At 45.0% G+C, this 18,240-nt stretch overlaps 1 protein-coding gene across 1 annotated transcript in view; it reads left to right on the forward strand.

Moving 5' to 3' along the window:
• The window catches only part of GFPT2 (glutamine-fructose-6-phosphate transaminase 2), a 250,752-nt gene that overhangs the window by 123,864 nt on the left and 108,648 nt on the right, over window positions 1-18,240 (forward strand). The window contains exon 10 of the mRNA XM_044068937.1: window positions 10,342-10,505. Within this exon, the coding sequence (XP_043924872.1) occupies window positions 10,342-10,505 (164 nt within the window). The remainder of the gene's footprint in view (window positions 1-10,341; window positions 10,506-18,240) is intronic.

The following is an 18,240-nucleotide window of genomic DNA, read 5'->3' on the forward strand; positions in this document are numbered from 1 at the left end:
CCCCCCCCCACACACACACACACACACACACACACTTTCATTTTGCTGAAACTTTAATATTGTTACTTGTATTTGTTGCTGCAGTTACGCATTAGATGACGGCTTCAGCTAAACACAATGTAGTACAGCTGTCTTCCTGTCAAAGGATGCATACAGGATGGTGTAAATCTGTGGTTTGTCCAGTGATACGGTACCCCAATATCTGTCTGTGTTATCAGGGATCCAGGTTCTATAGTAGTTCTCATGTTGGAGGACCAGAAAAAAGGGGAGAGGGAATCTGTGTCTGATGAATGGCTTGTCTCTTCTAAGGAGTCTTTGAGGAATTTCCGCGTTTGGCACTTTTTAGCATATCACTGGAAGTTAGGGTGTGGCTACAGACAGGCCTGTAGATTCTGCAGTATTGGAGAGATGAAACCCTAAACATGGAATCCGAATGTGTTTGGTCCTAATGTATGCCACCCCAGAGGATTGGAATAATATTTTATGCTGTGAGCTATTAATGAGCTGCTTGTACTCAAGGTAAAGAGTTAGATTCTTCCCACTGCCATTTGCATGCTGTGTAACTCTAAGCAAGTCTTCTAACTAGGCAGTGTTCCAACCCTTTTAAAGGGACACGTGTCCAGCAATATTACTTGGTTAAATGTCTAAAATAAAATGTACATGTACATGCCATTCATTTTATCAATCGTTGAGATGTTCAAAAAAATTAATTTGTCTTTGTGCGAGTATTCATCTTAAGTGAGTATTCATTTTGCCAAGTGTCTGTTTTGCTGAAAGAGGTGCGTCTGTGTGCTCGCCCTTGAAGTGTCTGTCGATTAGGTAAGGAAATAGACCGTGTGTGTGTGTGTGTGTGTGTGTGTGTGTGTGTGTGTGTGTGTGTGTGTGTGTGTGTGTGTGTGTGTGTGTGTGTGTGTGTGTGTGTATCTGTGTGTGTGTATCTGTGTGTGTATCTGTGTGTGTATCTGTGTGTGTGTATCTGTGTGTGTGTATCTGTGTGTGTATCTGTGTGTGTGTATCTGTGTGTGTGTGTGTGTGTGTGTGTGTGTGTGTGTATCTGTGTGTGTCTGTGTTTATTGGATGTCCAAGCTGTTTGTCTAATTGTAGTGTTAAGGAAGGAGTTTGTCTAAGGTAAAGATGTAGTGTTATGGGTACAGTTAGAGTTGGCACATTACTGAAGTGGTGCAAAGGGGAGCTACACCCCCTGTACGTGTAAAAAAAATAAATAAATAAATAACCAGCGTGTCATTTTTTGTTTGGCCTAAAATAATAATAGAAGAAAAAATCTCCTTGGTTTAATAATTTGCACTGTGGCAGGAGACGGCAGTTTCTTAGCAGCTTGCTTTAATAATTTGCACTGTGGCAGGAGACGGCAGTTTCTTAGCAGCTTGGTTTAATAATTTGCACTGTGGCAGGAGACTGCATTTTCTTAGCAGCTTGGTTTAATAATTTGCATTGGGGCAGGAGACGGCATTTTCTTAGCAGCTTGGTTTAATAATTTGCATTGTGGCAGGAGACAGCAGTTTCTGAGCGTATTAGTTTGTTTTACAGGTTAGCCCTTCTAGTGGCAGGAGACAGCAGTTTCTGAGCAGATTAGTTCGTTTTACATGTTCGCCCTTGTAGTCTATTAGCCATTATTGATTCTGTTTTTTTTCTTGCATAGCTTTTGTGGAAGTGACCGTAGCAGGCCAACCTCGACATAATTTTTATTTATTGTTCCCCCTTGGGACATCCATTTAGCTGGCCCAGCTCCCCTGTGTCCATGCCGACACTACCAGCTTCTTCCCTGCCCCACTGGATTTACTCGATATTGTTAGGGCCACTCGTAGATCATAAGGGCAGCCTGGGGGATAGGCCATCTTTCAGTTGTCTTGTCTCATGTGCTTGTCATCACACCTGAGGGCAACTCCTCTCCTTTGGTCCATGACTCCCCAAGGGGTCATCATTGAACACCCTCCCACTCGGGTAGGCATGCCCAACCATCCCTACTTCCCCATTGGGTGCCAGCTGTTTAACTCTATACTAATCACATCTGGGTTGACTGGGCCATAGTTAGGGTTTTATCCCTCGACACAATGGGAGCAGCCATCCTTTTTATTTTATTAGTATTTGTTAACAGGGTACAGAGCTGGTCCACCAAGGACCTTTTTGAGACTCCGCCTAGAAACACTGTGGTTAAATGACTTGCTCAGAATTACACAGTGGGGCAAATGGAGAATGAGGGAATCAGGGAATCCACCCCTTCACTATAGAAAGAAGCCGATTACCAGCTCAAATTAGACTGGGCAGTTAGTGTAGATGACTGGTCATTATCACTTCACAACAGAGCTTGCGTATGATGCAGAGTGAGACCACAGACCCGCTCGTAGTACTGGTCATGCTGGAAAGGGGGTTATGTAGTACTGGTCATACTGCTAAGGGGTTATGTAGTACTGGTCACACTGCAAAGGGGGTTATGTAGTACTGGTCACACTGCAAAGGGGTTATGTAGTACTGGTCATACTGCAAAGGGGGTTATGTAGTACTGGTCACACTGCAAAGGGGTTATGTAGTACTGGTCATACTGCAAAGGGGATTATTTCCTTGAAACGTATATTCTTTTAACTCGCTATACTTAAGCCTTCTGTAATTTGCTAAGCAATTTATCTGCTTAGTTTGGTTTTCCGTTAGGTGGTTGTCTTAAAACGAGTTCCAAAATCCAGTAACATAAACTGTCACGTATCAAATGGTGCTCTTAGCTTTGTTAGAGGATGACAGAATGGAACTGTTCCCAAAAAGTCTGATTTACCTCTCTTGTCTGCTGTTATAGTATCCCTGTAAGATGAAAGAAGATGCAACAGTTTGTAATGAAATAGTGCTACTTATAAAATATTTGTCAGATCTGCAAGTAAATACTTTTTTTTGGTGTAGAAGATGGCTGCTGCCTCAAAAGAGGGCTCCTCTCCCATCCTTGAACAAACTGATTTACCATGTTGTCTGTTTTATGTTGCCATTTAAATGAATAGCTGGAAAAGGGGTAGTCATAAGGGCTGAGTGGGATTAGTGTAGACTGTTAATAGACAGGGTTTACTGGTCACTGACCGGAGGCATCCTACGAGCCCCTGACTAGCTTCGTATTGAAAGGCATGAGTTGCCAATGACTGACTGCAGGCAGAAAGCCAGTTTGTGACAGGCTGTGCTTTGATAGGCAGGATTTACTTAGCATGTATGACACTGGTAACTAATGGCTGTTTTGGTGGTAGGCAGGGGTTAACTGATCACTTACAGAAGGCATGGTGCCAGTCCCTGACAAACCATGTGTTGAAGGCAGCAGATTTGCCAATCACGGACAGGAAGCATGTAGCAAGTCTCAGATGGGCTGCATGTTAACTGGCAGGGATGTAAATAACTTATAGAAAGCGTGGTACATGCCACCTACTCTCTGTGTGGTGGCATGCATGGGATGCCAGTCACTGATGGGTCAGCCTCTAGTGGATTCTGTACTGATGGGCAGCAGATACTGTCCACTGACAGAAGTGTACAACATGGTTCATATGGGTGGTATGTAGGTCAGGGATATGGTCCACTTACATTAGGGGAAGGCAGGGTAGTCTGACAAGTGCTGAAGCATGTGGAGTGGGGAGGGTGGTATTTCAATACAGCCACTGATGAGCCACATTTTGGAGGCAGTTTAATAGCGAGCTGAGCCACACATCACCCCACCATTTAGCAGTCGCCTTCAACTTGTGTTTGGGACATCTGAGATGGAAAACACTGACAGAGTGAAAGAAACAGGGTATGTCACACAGCAGCAGGATGCACAGAGGGTTGAGAGAGGCACAAACAGGTGCCTAGTCAGAGCAGGTGCACCAGTCACTAGGTCCCTCGTCAGAGCAGGTGCACCAGTCACTAGGTCCCTAGTCAGAGCAGGTGCACCAGTCACTAGGAATCTGGTCAGAGCAGGTGCATCGGTCACTAGGTATCTGGTCAGAGCAAGTGCACCAGTCACTAGGTGCCAGGTCAGAGCAGGTGCACAGATCACTGCTACTTTGTGTGGTGGGGCAGAGAACATTGGTTATTAGGTGAGATGTGAGGATACTGACTGCTGAATGGGCTGGACAGTGGTTTGGAGCAGGTAGCACTCCCTGTCACACTAGGGACAAGTACTAAGTGAAATCGGGCTGAGGGGATTACATTGCTGATTCTGGAAGCCTTCTGCTGTCAAGTATTTCAGATGTACCATGCCCAAAGTCTCCACCATTAACCCTTGAGTGTCTGGTCATACACATTTGCCTTCTGCAGTTTCTTAACAGATGTTCTTCGTGTTTCACTGTTGCAGTCATCACACTTGGGTTGTCTGCCTGCAGGTAGCCCTCAGTCTGCCCTAATACCAGAGTCTTGGGATTTCTGCGTCTGATGCTGTCGCCTCATCCATGACGTCAGGGGTATAAAACATGCAGCCGACACCATTACATCAACTTTTCTTGCCATGCGGGAGCCCGAAGCAGAAGCAGTTCGCAAGTGCCAGTCGGCAGCTACCTGAAATTTTCATTTTTTTCAAGTTTCAAACCTGAAGTCTTCTAAAGCTAAGTACCCCCATTGGGGATCCTTTTTTTTTTGCTCTAACCGATGTCAGAAAAAGTTAACAATTGTCTTGCCTGTGAAAGCAAATACTACACCAAGACTTTCATTCTTACCACGTCACCAGACCATGACGTCCCTCGCTGTCTGTTTTGTGCCTTGTTCAACGCCCGAACTATTCGTCGTCGGGCTATTTTTGTCTCTAAATTCTTTTGCTCTCGTTCTCCATATTCTGAAATGGCTTCGGTAAGCCATCCGACTACCGATCTTCCAAAAAAATGCAAAGATAAAGCCAGAGACAGACTGCATAGGTTCAAAACTGCCGACAATGCTTCCGTTAAGCTAGTTGCCAGTCAACCGGTACTCAGTGAGGCGCTTTTGCAGCCCCTGTTACCCGCTTCTACAGATTTGCAGGCCTCTACTGAGACCCATCCGGAGTCCGGTATGCCGCAAGATGATGCTTCGAATATGGAACCTGTGGATATCTCTATCTTGGATGGGTCCGGATCCGCTGTGCGGGCACCGGCTTCTGAGGGTGTATTCAGACCTTCCGATGTTCGTATCAGACTATTTAGTTAATGACTAAATCTACCGAATTTCTCAGGCCCAGAGTTTGCACTACGTCTAGGAAACCGATGACCAAAGCAAATTCTCAAGCTCCCGTGCCACAGAAACAAATGCTTAGAATGGCTGAAGACCTTATTACTTTAATTAGGGGAAGCCAGCCTTCCCCCTCTAAAAGACAAAGAATTGATTTTCCTTTTGATTCTTCAGACCATGAGTCTGATGACTCTGACCCCTGTGATTACCAGGACATACCTTTATCTACCTATGAGGACTCTGATGCAGAAGATTCAATTCCCTCAGCGCCCCCCCCCCCCGCCAGAGGACCTTTCTTTCAGTGAAACCTTGCATACTCTAAGAAGAGCATTTCCGCTGGGAGTGCCAGGACTACCCACAGTCTAAAAAGGGACTCTGGGGAATTTTTAGACTTGCCTCAGCATAGTCCTCTAGCTATTCCCCCTGTCCTGGATATTGTAGATGATGTCTTCATGGAATCCAGCCTTACCCCTGATACTTTACCACCTGCTCCTAGAAAGCCTGACAGATACTACAGAGTACCCGACTCTCATAAATTTGTCTTTAGCTCCCTGGGAAATGGTCTCTGGATCTGCAGTGGGATTTTTAATGATATTAAGGCTTCTACAGTCAAAAACCCTACCCCTTCGGACAGGGATTCTAGGGCTCTAGACAGATTGGGTAAGAAGGTTATACCTCTGCAACTGTTGCCATCAGGGCTTTAAATTGCCAGTTTCACATGTTGAAGTACCAGCAGCATATTATTGATCTAATTAAATAAAAAATGTTGATTCCTGATTGTGCAGAAAATAAGGACTTACAAGACTTAATGCATTCTGCAAACCAAGTTGGTAAACATACTTTGCAGTGTGGTTTTCATGCCTTAAAAGCATATTACAGGGCTGCTGTCACTGGGCCTGTTCTGAGAAGGCATGCTTGGCTGAAGGAACAAATCTTGCCAGACCATGTCAAGGCAAAATTACTTGATGCTCCATTAAACCAAGAATGTTTGTTTGGCTCTAAAGCAGAAGGAGTTCTTAAAAATATTGAGAAAAAAGCTAAATCCATGCAAACTGTTAAATATTTCTTACAGGTACAGCCACCTAGATTCAGTAGGCATTCACCTTCAAAAAACTGGTCCTTTCCCAGACTTTCTCAGCCCAAACCCAGGGGCAACAGATCACAAAGACTACAGTCTCAGGGTATGCACAGATCTAAACAATGGAGTGCTCCATCCTCAAAAACTGGGAGTGGTAAGCCACCCCCTATGGAAAATGTTGACAATGACTTGTCCTTAATCCTTCCCAACCATGCCCAAGTACTTACACCCCTAGGAGGAAAACTCGCCCTCCATGCAAAAAACTGGGAGAATATTACCCTGGACCGCTGGGTCATGAACATTGTATCCCAGGGATACAGATTCTATTTCCACTCTCTGCCAACAACAAGCAAATTGCCAGACCTGCCTCCAAAACTGTGGACAGAGGCCCAAAAGCAAGTACTTTCTCTTCTCAGTGTCAGGGCTATTCAACCTGTGCCAACAGAGCAAAGAGGACAGGGTTTCTACTCCAGGCTGTTCCTGGTGCCCAGGAAAGAGAATTCTTGGCGCCCTGTTCTGGATCTGTCATCCCTAAACACCTTCCTGGTGGTACCAAAATTCAAAATGCTTACACTCCAGTAGCTCCTTCCTGTGCTAGCCAAGGACTCCTGGCTAGTCACCTTAGACTTGAAAGAAGCTTATCTGCACATCCCTGAAAGGGAATCTTGCAGGAAATATCTATGTTTCACGGCAGGCTCTATGCACCATCAGTTCTCTGCACTTCCCTTTGACGTATCTACTGCACCCAGGGTATTCACAAAGTGTCTGGCTCCAGCCATTGCTTACTTCAGGCAGAGAAATATTCAAATTTACCCATACTTGGACGATTGTCTGATTCAGGTGGACAGTCAGGCATTGCTACTTCAGCACCTGACGTTTGTAAAGAGACTCCTAACATCTCTGGGATATACCATCAATGAAAATAAATCACATCTGGTACCCAGCCAAAAGATTGTATTCCCGGGAGCAACTTGAACACAACTTCTCAGATGGCATTCCTCACTCCAGAAAAGCAGGTTTATTTGACAACTTATTTCAAACTACTGGCCACCCAAACCCAGCTATCTGCAAGAAAAATACTGCAAGTCCTAGGGTTCATGGCCTCCTGTATTCTACTGATTCCATATGCAAGGCTGCATATGAAGAAACTTCAGTGGTACTTAGTCTCTGGTGTCAACATTCCCAGGGCCTGGAAACAATGATTCCTATCATTACTTGCCTAAGGACAGAGTTCCTTTTGGTGGGCAGAGCTTGCAACCACAACAAGGGACTCCCCTTTCTCACAACCCCCCCCCCCCCCCCCCGCCGTCCAAACCCTGACAACAAATGCATCAGACTATGCATGGTGGACTTGCATGGCAGGCAAATTCATTCAAGGCAAATGTAGCCCAGGACAAATTCACCTGCATATCAATCTGAAAGAAATGTTAGCTGTACGGAATGCACTGACAGCCTTCAAATACCTTATCCTTCCAGGACAACTCCTGATAAAGACAGACAACACCACAGTTATGTGGTACATAAACAAGTGGGGGGGATCTCATTCCTACCCACTCTGCACGTTCGCCATGGCTCTGTGGAACACAGCCTTAAGCAACCAAGTGCACCTGCAAGCTCAATTCCTGCCAGGCAAAAAAAATTCACTGCCAGACAACTTTAACAGAAATCTAATGGACCCACATGAGTGGAAACTGGAACCAAACCTCTAATACACAGGTGGGGGACACCAGAGGTGGACCTCTTTGCGTCCCCCCCCCCTCCCAAAACCATCAACTAATCAAATTTTGCACCAGAATTCCCCACAGCCAAGCTTGGAAAGTGGATGTCCTATCCTTCACATGGGAAAACCTCTCAATCTATGCCTTTCCCCCTCTGTCCCTCCTTCTAAAAGTACTCCTCAAGATCAAGCAGGACAGGCCAAGGATAATCCTTATTGCACCAGACTGGCCACACCAGCACTGGTTCCCACTCCTATGCAGTCTGACAACAGTGCCACCCTGGTACCTACATCAGACCCCGTCTCTGCTGTCCCAGCAGGAGGGACGGATTTTACATCCTCGGCTGCAAACCCTGAACCTGGCAGCCGGGCTTATTCCCTGAATACATCACCAGCAACCCTCCGCAAACAGGTACTGGATGTTATCCTTGAGGCCAGGAGGCCCAGTACTAGTAAATCCTATTCAGAAAAGTGGAATAGATACTGTTCTTGGAGCCAGTCTCAAGGGAAGGACACAGCCATGCCCTCCTTGCCTCAAATCCTAGATTCCTAGCAGAGCTGTTTCACAAAGGCCTATCCTTCTCATCAGTTAAGATTCATGCCTCTGCCATTTCAGCTCATTACAGGACTGAGCCACCCCTCTTCTCTCACCCTCTGATCAAACAGTTCCTGAGAGGAGCTAACAATTTAAGACCCCAAGGAGAGCTCCCACTCCTGCCTGGGACCTTAACTTTGTACCAGAGAAGCTCACACTTCCCCCTTTTGAGCCTGCTGCTACAGAAGAGTTAAAATTCCTCTCTTGGAAAACAGCCTTACTTCTGGCCATCACTTCAGCAAGAAGAGTGTCTGAGTTAAGGCCCTTATGGCTGTGGAACCCTTCATTATCTTTCCTGTGGACAGGGTTTCCCTCAGGACTGACCCATCTTTTATGCCCAAGGTGGTATCCAGTGTGGCTTTAAACCAATCCACCATTTGCCAACCTTTTTTCCTAATCCTCGGAATAAAGGGGAAAGGATCCTGTACTCCTTGGACGCACACAGACAGCTTAGGATCTACCTTGACGGGACTAAGCCTTTCAGAAAATCTGAACAGCTGCTAGTCAGCTTTGCTACAGGGGCAGAGGGCAAGGCCATTTCAAAACAAACCCATTTCTAAATGGATAGCACACTGCATCCATTTCTGCTACAAACACAATGGAAAACCTACCCCACAGGGGATCAGGCCTCATTCCACTAGGGCTACCTCAACCTCTACAGCTTTTCTTAGGGGAGTCCCTACCAGGGACATCCTGGAAGCTGCAACCTGGAGTTCTGCACACACCTTCACCAAGCATTACCACTTGCCTATCTTTTCTAAATCCAGAGCTGGATTTGCCACAGCAGTCTTACAAGGCCTGCTAGCCAGCCCTACTACTTCTTGACTGCCTCCACCCTTCCTCAGCTTTGAAATCAACCCAAGTGTAATGACTGCAACAGTGAAACACGAAGAACATAGTACAGTTGTGTACACTTACCATAAATGTAGATGTTCGAGTGTATTCACTGTTGCAGTCCTGGTTTCCCTCCCTCCAGCCCCTTGTCTTTCTATACGTTCTACCTATCTGTTTTGCCCATATCTTATGGAAATGGTATTTACTTTTTACTGGAGGTGTTCGACACCATTTGATTGCTTCCTATTTTGGGGGCTCCTGACATCTGGGGCAAGAAAAACTGATGTAATGGCATTGGCTGCATGTTTTATACCCCTGACAACCTAACATCCACGGATGAGTCGACAGCATCCGACGCAGAAATCCCAAGACTCTGGTATTCGGGCTGACTGAGGGCTACCTGCAGGCAGATAACTCAAGTGTGATGACTGCACCAGTGAATACATTTATGGTAAGGGTACACGACTGTACATTTATGGTAAGGGTACACGACTGTACTTTCCTTGCACACCCTTGGCATGATTATGGTTCAACTCTGAATTTTAACGCGTGGGAAGGGACTTTTAAATTGTAGTCCTCCATTATGTCCTGTAGATTTAGTGAGAAAGGGACTTTTGTCAGATGTGAGATCATATTCTTTATTATGTTATGTGAGGCATGTATAATTCACTCCAGGCTTCTTCCATTAACAATGGAAGTTTTCGCTATTGCTGTCCATTTTATATTGGTACCGTTATTTTGAAAATTGCAGGGTCATATTTGTGGCAAGTATCTATCCAAAGAGAGAGAGAGAGGGGCACAACTCAATTGCAGCATATTCTAAAGTGAGATTAAAAACATATATTGTACAAAATTTTTATAAAGAATGAGTTTGTTTTATAGTTTTGTCAGTAATGAGTTTGTTTTTATAGTTTTGTCAGTATTCACACCTGTTTTTCCTGTCTGTATTTTCTCTTGCAGTGCTATCATAGAACATACCAACAGAGTTATTTTCTTGGAAGATGATGACGTTGCTGCAGTGTCTGATGGGAAACTTTCAATTCACCGACTGAAGAGATTAGCAGGCGATGACTCTTCTAGAGGAGTTCAGACCCTCCAAATGGAGCTACAGCAGATCATGAAAGGTCATTATTAACAAAGCACAATGTATTTGTACAAGACATTTCAAAATGATGTGTCAAGCAGACTGTCAGTCATTTCTGTAATGTTTTCTGCATTTATATTCCATAGAAAACACTCTTTCACATCTTGCTTATGACAGTATGCAAAAAATAAATAATCCAACAACAAAGAATGTACTAACAAATATAAATGAAATGCCACAGCATTTTATTTTCAGCAGAGTTTTTTTAGGTTTACATTGAAAACCTTTAAACTGCATCGGTCGACTGGCATGTGGTCCACTTGCAGTTTTCAAGTCGGCAGAATGTCTAACCCAAATGAATCAACTACACTACAGCAAACGGGATGTAAGTCGAGCATTTGGGTTCAACATTGTGCAGGGGGATCGTAGTTCAGTGAGGAACTGGAAATTAGGGGACAGCACACCCACTTGAGGGTGCGGGGGCGTAGCCCACCTGCAAAATATTAACATACAGTTCACTGTACAGTTAAACAGTACGTTGATGTGCATAGCAGGAGGTGAGTGATGTCACCTCCTGCTATGTTGAATACATTGAACCATGGTTGTCGATGTATTAATTTCCTCTTTGGTTTACTTTTCGGCATTCCAGATTCCACATTTCGGGTCGACGTTCTAAACGTCGACTAAAGCAGATTTGAAATGCCAATAGTAAACCATTTTGTTCTTTTTTAGCATTTCAAAACATAGAATACTGTCAGCACTAAAATACTAAATCATTTTCTGTTTTATATTGCCAGGAGGAGTTCCGTTGTGTCTTTGTGGACCTAGAGAAAGTATATGACACCGTGCCTAGAGAGGAGTTGTGGTATTTTACGAGGAAGTCGGGAGTAGCAGAGAAGTGAGTGGTACAGGATATGTACAAGGGTAGTGTGACAGTGGTGAAGTCTGTAGTAGGAGTGATGGATGTGTTCTAGGTGGAGATGGAATTACATCACGGATCAGCTCTGAGCCCATTATTTGAAATGGTGATGGACAGATGAGGTCAGACAGGAATCCCCATGGACTGTGGATAATAATGTGATCTGTAGTGAGAGTAGGGAACAGGTTGAAGAGACCCTGTAGCAGTAGAGATATGCTCTAGAGAGGAGAGGAATGAAGGTTAGCAGGACTAAGACAAAATATTTGTGTGAAAGAGAGGGAGGATAGAGGAATGGTGAGGATGCAGGGAGCAGAAATGGCAAAGGTTGACAAGTTTAAGTACTTGGTATCAGCAGTTCAGAGTAATGGCGAAAGTGGAAGAAAGTGTAGGCAGGGTGGAGTGGGTGGAGAAGAGTGTCAGGAGTGATTTGTGACAGATGTGTACCAGTAAAGTGAAGGAGAAGGTCTACAAAAGGGTAGTGAGACCAGCTATGTTATATGGGTTGGAGACTGTGACCTTGACAAAAAGACAGGAGTTCGAGCTGGAGAGGTAAAGATGTTAATGTTTGCACTGGGTGTGACGAGGATGGACAGGATTAGAAATGAGTATATTAGAGGGTCATCTTATGTTGGACGGTTTGGAGACTTAAGCCAGAGAGGAGAGACTGCGTTGGTTTCGACATGTGCTGAAGATGGATGGTGGGTATATTGGGAGAAGGATGCTAAGGATGCAACTGCCAGTAAGAGGAAAAGAGGAAGGCATAAGATGAGGTTTATGGATGTGGTGAGAGAGGGCTTGCAGGTGATTTGTATGACAGAGTAAGATGCAGAGGACAGGAAGAAATGGAAACAGATGATCCTCTGTGGCGACCCCTAATGGGAAAGTACAGATGTTCTTCATCTCACATTGCTGCAGTCCTTACATATGGGTAGTCCGCTGTCCTCGGTCGGCCCGAATACCAAAGTATTAGGCTGACGTTGGTCAAGGCGCTTAAAACTGACATCAGGACGTCAGGGTACAAAAGCGCATGACCGACGTCATATCCTCAGTCTTTTTTGCCGCATGGTCCGATGCAGAAGCAGCGTTGCGAGTGCCGTTCGGCGTTCTGAAATTTTTCGAGTTCGGAGTTTCAGACCGAATCCAAGTTGGCTAAGTACCCCGTTGGGGAATATTTTGTTTTTTTCTTGCCTCAGTGTAGTACCGGATGTCAGAAAAAGTGAATAACTGTATTTCTTGTGGGAAACAGATACCGCATAGGGATTATCATTCTTTGTGCATTCCTTGTTTGGGGCCTGAGCACGACGTTGTCGGGTGTCGCTTTTGTGCTAGGTTCAATAAGCGCACTATTAAGCGAAGGTTAGATTGTGCTAGGCTGGTCTTCGGTAAGCGGTGCAATTATAATATGCCGTCGGATTCTCCGGCGCCCGCTTCTACGAAGAAGCGCAAAGACAAAACAGTTAAATCCAGGCAAGATGAGTCATCCGTTCCGGACACCGGTTCTTTAGAGGCTTCAGTGGAACCGGTGGTTCCGACGGAGACTTCTCTGGAGTCTCAGGGGGAGACTTTGATTTTGCAGGATGTGGCCTCTCAAGAGGCAGGTCAGGCTGAAGGGGCTTCTCAGGTTACTGTACTCCCCTCCCTTCCTAGGGTGGTTAGGCCCTCTCCTTCTGTTTCCAAGGCTTCTCCCAGAGGCAGGCCAGGTTTAGCTTCTGTTGGTGTCACTCCTAGTTCAGCAGGGTCTGTGCCTAAGAAGCACATGCTTAAAATGGCAGAAGATTTGATTACTCTGATTAGAGGTTCTTTGCCCCCTCCTGATAAGAGGCCTAGGGTGGAGCCAGAGTTGGGAAGTTTTGAGCAGGCTTCGGATGTTTCAGAGTCTTTGGCTGAAGACTTGCAGGAGTACTCTCCTTATTCTGATTCTGATGCAGATGATTCCACTCCTTCTGCTTCTCCAGAGGATTTTTCTTTTTCAGAGACACTTCATTCTATGAGGGAACATTTTAAGTGGGAAGGTCAGGACTTCTCTGATTCTCGGAAAAGGCTTAGGGAATTTTTGCTTTTACCTCAACATAGGCCCTTGGCTATACCTCCTGTTCTGGATGTTGTGGAAGATGTGTTTTCAGAGGCTTCACTTAATCCTGATTCTCTGCCTCCTGCGCCTGTTAAACCGGATAGGTATTACAGGGTGCCTGAGGCTCATAAATATCTTTATAAGAGTCCTAGGGCGGACCCAGAAACTATTAGTCAGGGACCTAAGGGTGTCAAGGCCTCTGTTGTAAAAAATCCGGTTCCTCTAGATAAAGAGGCCAGAGCTTTGGATAGATTGGGAAAGAAGGTCTATACATCTTCTACCTTAGCTATGAGGGCTTTGAATTGCCAGTTTCATATGTTGAAATATCAAAACTTTCTTCTTTCTCAATTGAAGTCTAAGGTGGATGCTCTGGCGGAAGGCATTGAGTGTAAAGAATTACAAGATTTGGTGCATGTCTCTGAACAGGTGGGTAAGCATTCATTACAATGTGGTTTTGATGCTGTGCAGGCCTCGCCTAGGGTGGCTGCCACTGGTTCAGTTCTTCGCAGGCACGCCTGGCTGAAGGATCAGAATTTATCTGACCATGTTAAGACAAGGATTTTGGATGCTCCTTTGCAGTCTGATGTGTTGTTTGGTTCACCTGTGGAGTCAGTCTTGAAGAAAATGGAAGACAAGGCTAAGTCTATGCAGGCTGTTAAAGATTTTTGCAAGTTCAGCCTCCAAGTTTAGTAGGAATTGGCCTGCTAAGGGGTGGACGATCCTTCTTATGATTCTCAGTCTAGGGGTAGATCTAGACGTGGTAGGGGCAGAGCTCAGAGTTCTTTCAGACCTAGAACAGGGAGTTCACCTGCACAATCTTCGGGTGAGGGCAGGGGCCAGTCCTTTCGTAAACAGGCCCAATGACCTACTTTTCAGCTGCCAGATCCTTCTTGCCTGGCAGCACCTTTGGGAGGAAGGTTGGCACTCTTCAAGGAAAATTGGATTTTGATTACCCAAGACAAATGGGTATTGGATATCATACACCAAGGTTACAAGTTTTATTTCCATACCTTGCCTCCTTTCAAAGGCATGCCAGACGTTCCTCCTCAGCAAAGACTAGAGGCTCACAAACAAATTTCTCTACTACTTCAAATAGGGGCCATACAACTGGTCCCTCTGCCAGAAGTGGGCCTAGGATTTTATTCTCGCCTGTTTCTAGTACCAAAGAAAGGGAACACGTGGAGACCAATTTTGGATTTATCTATCCTCAACACATATCTGGACATTCCCAAATTCAAAATGTTGACGTTACAACAGCTTTTACCTCTGCTGGGCAAAGATCACTGGATGGTGACTCTGGATCTCAAGGAGGCTTACCTTCATGTTCCTATCAGGCTCAGTTGCAGGAAGTATCTGCGTTTTCGGGCTGGGACTTTTCATTATCAGTTCTCTGCATTGCCCTTTGGCTTATCTACTGCGCCCAGAGTGTTCACGAAGGTTCTGGCTCCAGTGGTAGCTTTCTTCAGGCTAAGAGGAATACAAATCTATCCTTATTTGGACGATTGCCTGATTCTGGCCCAAGGAAAGGACGAACTTCTTCATCATTTACAGTATGTGATGGCAGTGTTAAGATGCCTGGGGTATTCTGTGAACGAAATAAAGTCCAGTCTAGTACCCTCTCAGGACATGTGCTTTCTGGGTGTGAGACTGAATACAGCATCCCAGATGGCCTTTTTGACCCCGGACAAACAAAAGAATCTTTCTCTTTACTTCCACCAATTGTCTCGTCAGTCCAGGCTGACTGCAAGGACAGTCCTTCAAGCCTTGGGGTTCATGGCAATTTGTATTCTGGTACTTCCCAATGCCAAACTGCATATGAGGAAGCTACAATGGTATCTCAAAAATGTATGGACGCAGCACTGCCAAGATATGGACACTGTCATTCAGATAATACCTTGCATTCAAAAGGAATTTTTGTGGTGGGCTCAGGAATGTCACATAAACAAGGGACTCTCTGTGACCCGACCAGAGGCGAGTCAGATTCTAACGACAGATGCCTCAGACAAAGCTTGGGGAGCTCATCTAAATGGAAAATGGGTACAAGACACGTGGCCTGCCAGACTTCAACATTTACATATCAACTTGAAGGAGATGTTAGCAGTCCAATTTGCATTGATAGCTTTCAAGGATTTACTTCTTCCAGGGCAGGTGTTGATTCTAACAGACAACACAACTGTCATGTGGTACATCAACAAGCAAGGGGACGATTCATATCCTCTATGCAGACAAGCAATGATTTTGTGGGAGACTGCTCTCAGTTTACAGCTAAATCTTCAGGCAAGGTTTCTGCCAGGAGCACAGAACTCCTTAGCAGATGTGTTGAGCAGACAAATTATGGATCCCCACGAGTGGAAATTGGATCCTCATGTATTTCAGAAATTGACAGTGTTATGGGGAACTCCAGACATAGATCTGTTCGCTTCTCCACTAAATTACCAGCTGCCAAAGTTTTGCACAAAAGGTTTCATCCCACAGCTTGGAAAGTGGATGCTCTCTCATTCAATTGGAGCAATCTTCACGTGTATGCCTTTCCACCTCTGCCTCTCCTCCCAAAGGTACTCCTGAAGGTCAGACAGGACAAGCCAACCATGATTTTAATAGCTCCGGATTGGCCTCGACAGCACTGGTACCCATTACTGAGAAGTCTGGTACGGAGCCTCCATGGCCTTTGCCTTGATTCCTCACCTGCTGTCTCAGGAGAACAGTCATTTACTCAATGTCAAACTTCACTCTCTACATCTAACAGCCTGGCATATTCTGTTTTAAACCCTGGAGGGTCTCAGCTTCCACAACAAGTTTTGAATGTTATTTTGGAGGCCAGAAGGCCTAGTACAAGGAAAGTTTACGAGATAAATGGAGGAGATTTTTATTTTGGAGTACAGCAAAGGACTTTGATGTTTCTAAACCTAATTTAAGTGTTGCTCTTCAATACCTTACTGAGTTATTGGACAAAGGTTTGTCCTTCTCCTCTATAAAGGTTCATGCTGCAGCAATTTCTGCTCACTATGACTGTGACCCACCATTATTTTCTCATCCTTTGTTTAAGCAATTCCTTAGAGGCCAAAGAATATAAGACTCCCACGTAGAGCTCCTACTCCTGCTTGGGATCTCAATTTTGTGTTGGAGAAACTCACTCTACAACCTTTTGAGCCTGCAGCAACTGCAGAGTTGAAATATTTATCATGGAAGACTGCTTTTTTGTTGGCCATTACCTCTGCGAGAAGGGTTTCTGAATTACAGGCCCTTATGGCGGTTGAGCCTTTCTTAATTTTCCACAAGGATAGGGTGTCTTTGCGTACTAACCCTTCTTTTATGCCTAAAGTGGTTTCTAGTGTGGCTTTAAACCAAACTATTCATTTGCCTACTTTTTATGCAAACCCCCAAAATAAAGGGGAGAGGATTTTGCACACTTTGGATATACACAGGCAGTTGCGATATTATTTGAACAGAACTAAAGGGTTCAGGCAGTCTCGGCAGTTATTTGTTTCTTTTGCTTTGGGTTCTCAGGGCAAACCTGTTTCAAAACAAACTATTTCTAAGTGGATTGGGTTTTGCATTGCTTTCTGTTATTCCCATCATGGTAAGGAGATTCCAGCTGGGATTAGGCCTCATTCCACTAGGGCTACTGCCACTTCTACAGCTTTTTTAAGGGGGGTGGCTACTAAAGATATTTTGGAAGCAGCTACTTGGAGTTCAGTGCATACTTTCTCTAAGCATTACCACCTTCCACTTTACTCTAAATCTAGGGCTGGATTTGCCACTGCAATTTTACAGGGCATTTTGGCAGCCCCTAATGCTTTATAGTTTTGCCATCCTCCCTTACCTCTGCTTTGGGATTCTACCCATATGTAAGGACTGCAGCAATGTGAGATGAAGAACATAGTACAGTTTTGTACCTACCATAAATGTAGATGTTCGAAGATCCACATTGCTGCAGTCCAATTTACCCTCCCTCCTTCCCCTCTGTAGTTAGAGGTGGTGGTGTGGTTTGGGTTGTACATATTGTAAATATGGTTAGTGCAGGGGTGGTTGGTTATTTTTTGCTGTTTTTTGGCTTTGGCCTTTCTTGTTAGGGCCTTCTGACATCTGGGGCAAGAAAAAACTGAGGATATGACGTCGGTCATGCGCTTTTGTACCCTGACGTCCTGATGTCAGTTTTAAGCGCCTTGACCGACGTCAGCCTAATACTTTGGTATTCGGGCCGACCGAGGACAGCGGACTACCCAAGTGTAAGGACTGCAGCAATGTGGATCTTCGAACATCTACATTTATGGTAGGTACAAAACTGTACTTTTTGTACCTACCATAAATGTAGATGTCCGATAGGTATGCAACTGCAGTCCTTACATATGGGTTGTCCTGCCTCAGGCAGCCCTTCGGTCGGCCGGATTCCAAAGTCCGGGTCCGGCGTCGGCTGATGTCGCCTCTTCCCCGACGTCAGAGCGGCTGGGGTATAAAAGCATCAGCCTGCGCGATCTACTTCAGTCTTTCTTGCCCCAGATGCCAGGTGCCCTCCAAGGAAGGCTAAATTTAGAGACTGGATAAACAATTCCAGACATGCGCAACAGTAATAAACAGATACACCATATGAGATATCCCCAGCTAATTTGAAAAAGGGAAGTGGACCCAAAAAGGAGAATTTACAGAGGGGTAGGAGGGAGGGAAAACCTGACTGCAGTTGCATATCTATCGGACATCTACATTTATGGTAGGTACAAAACTGTACTGTGTCCTTCAAGAATGCAACTGCAGTCCTTACATATGGGTTGAATACCATAGCCAAGC

Source organism: Protopterus annectens, chromosome 4.part0 (genome assembly GCF_019279795.1).
Source record: "Protopterus annectens isolate FY-2018-M chromosome 4.part0, PAN1.0, whole genome shotgun sequence".
Lineage (NCBI taxonomy): Eukaryota > Metazoa > Chordata > Ceratodontiformes > Protopteridae > Protopterus > Protopterus annectens.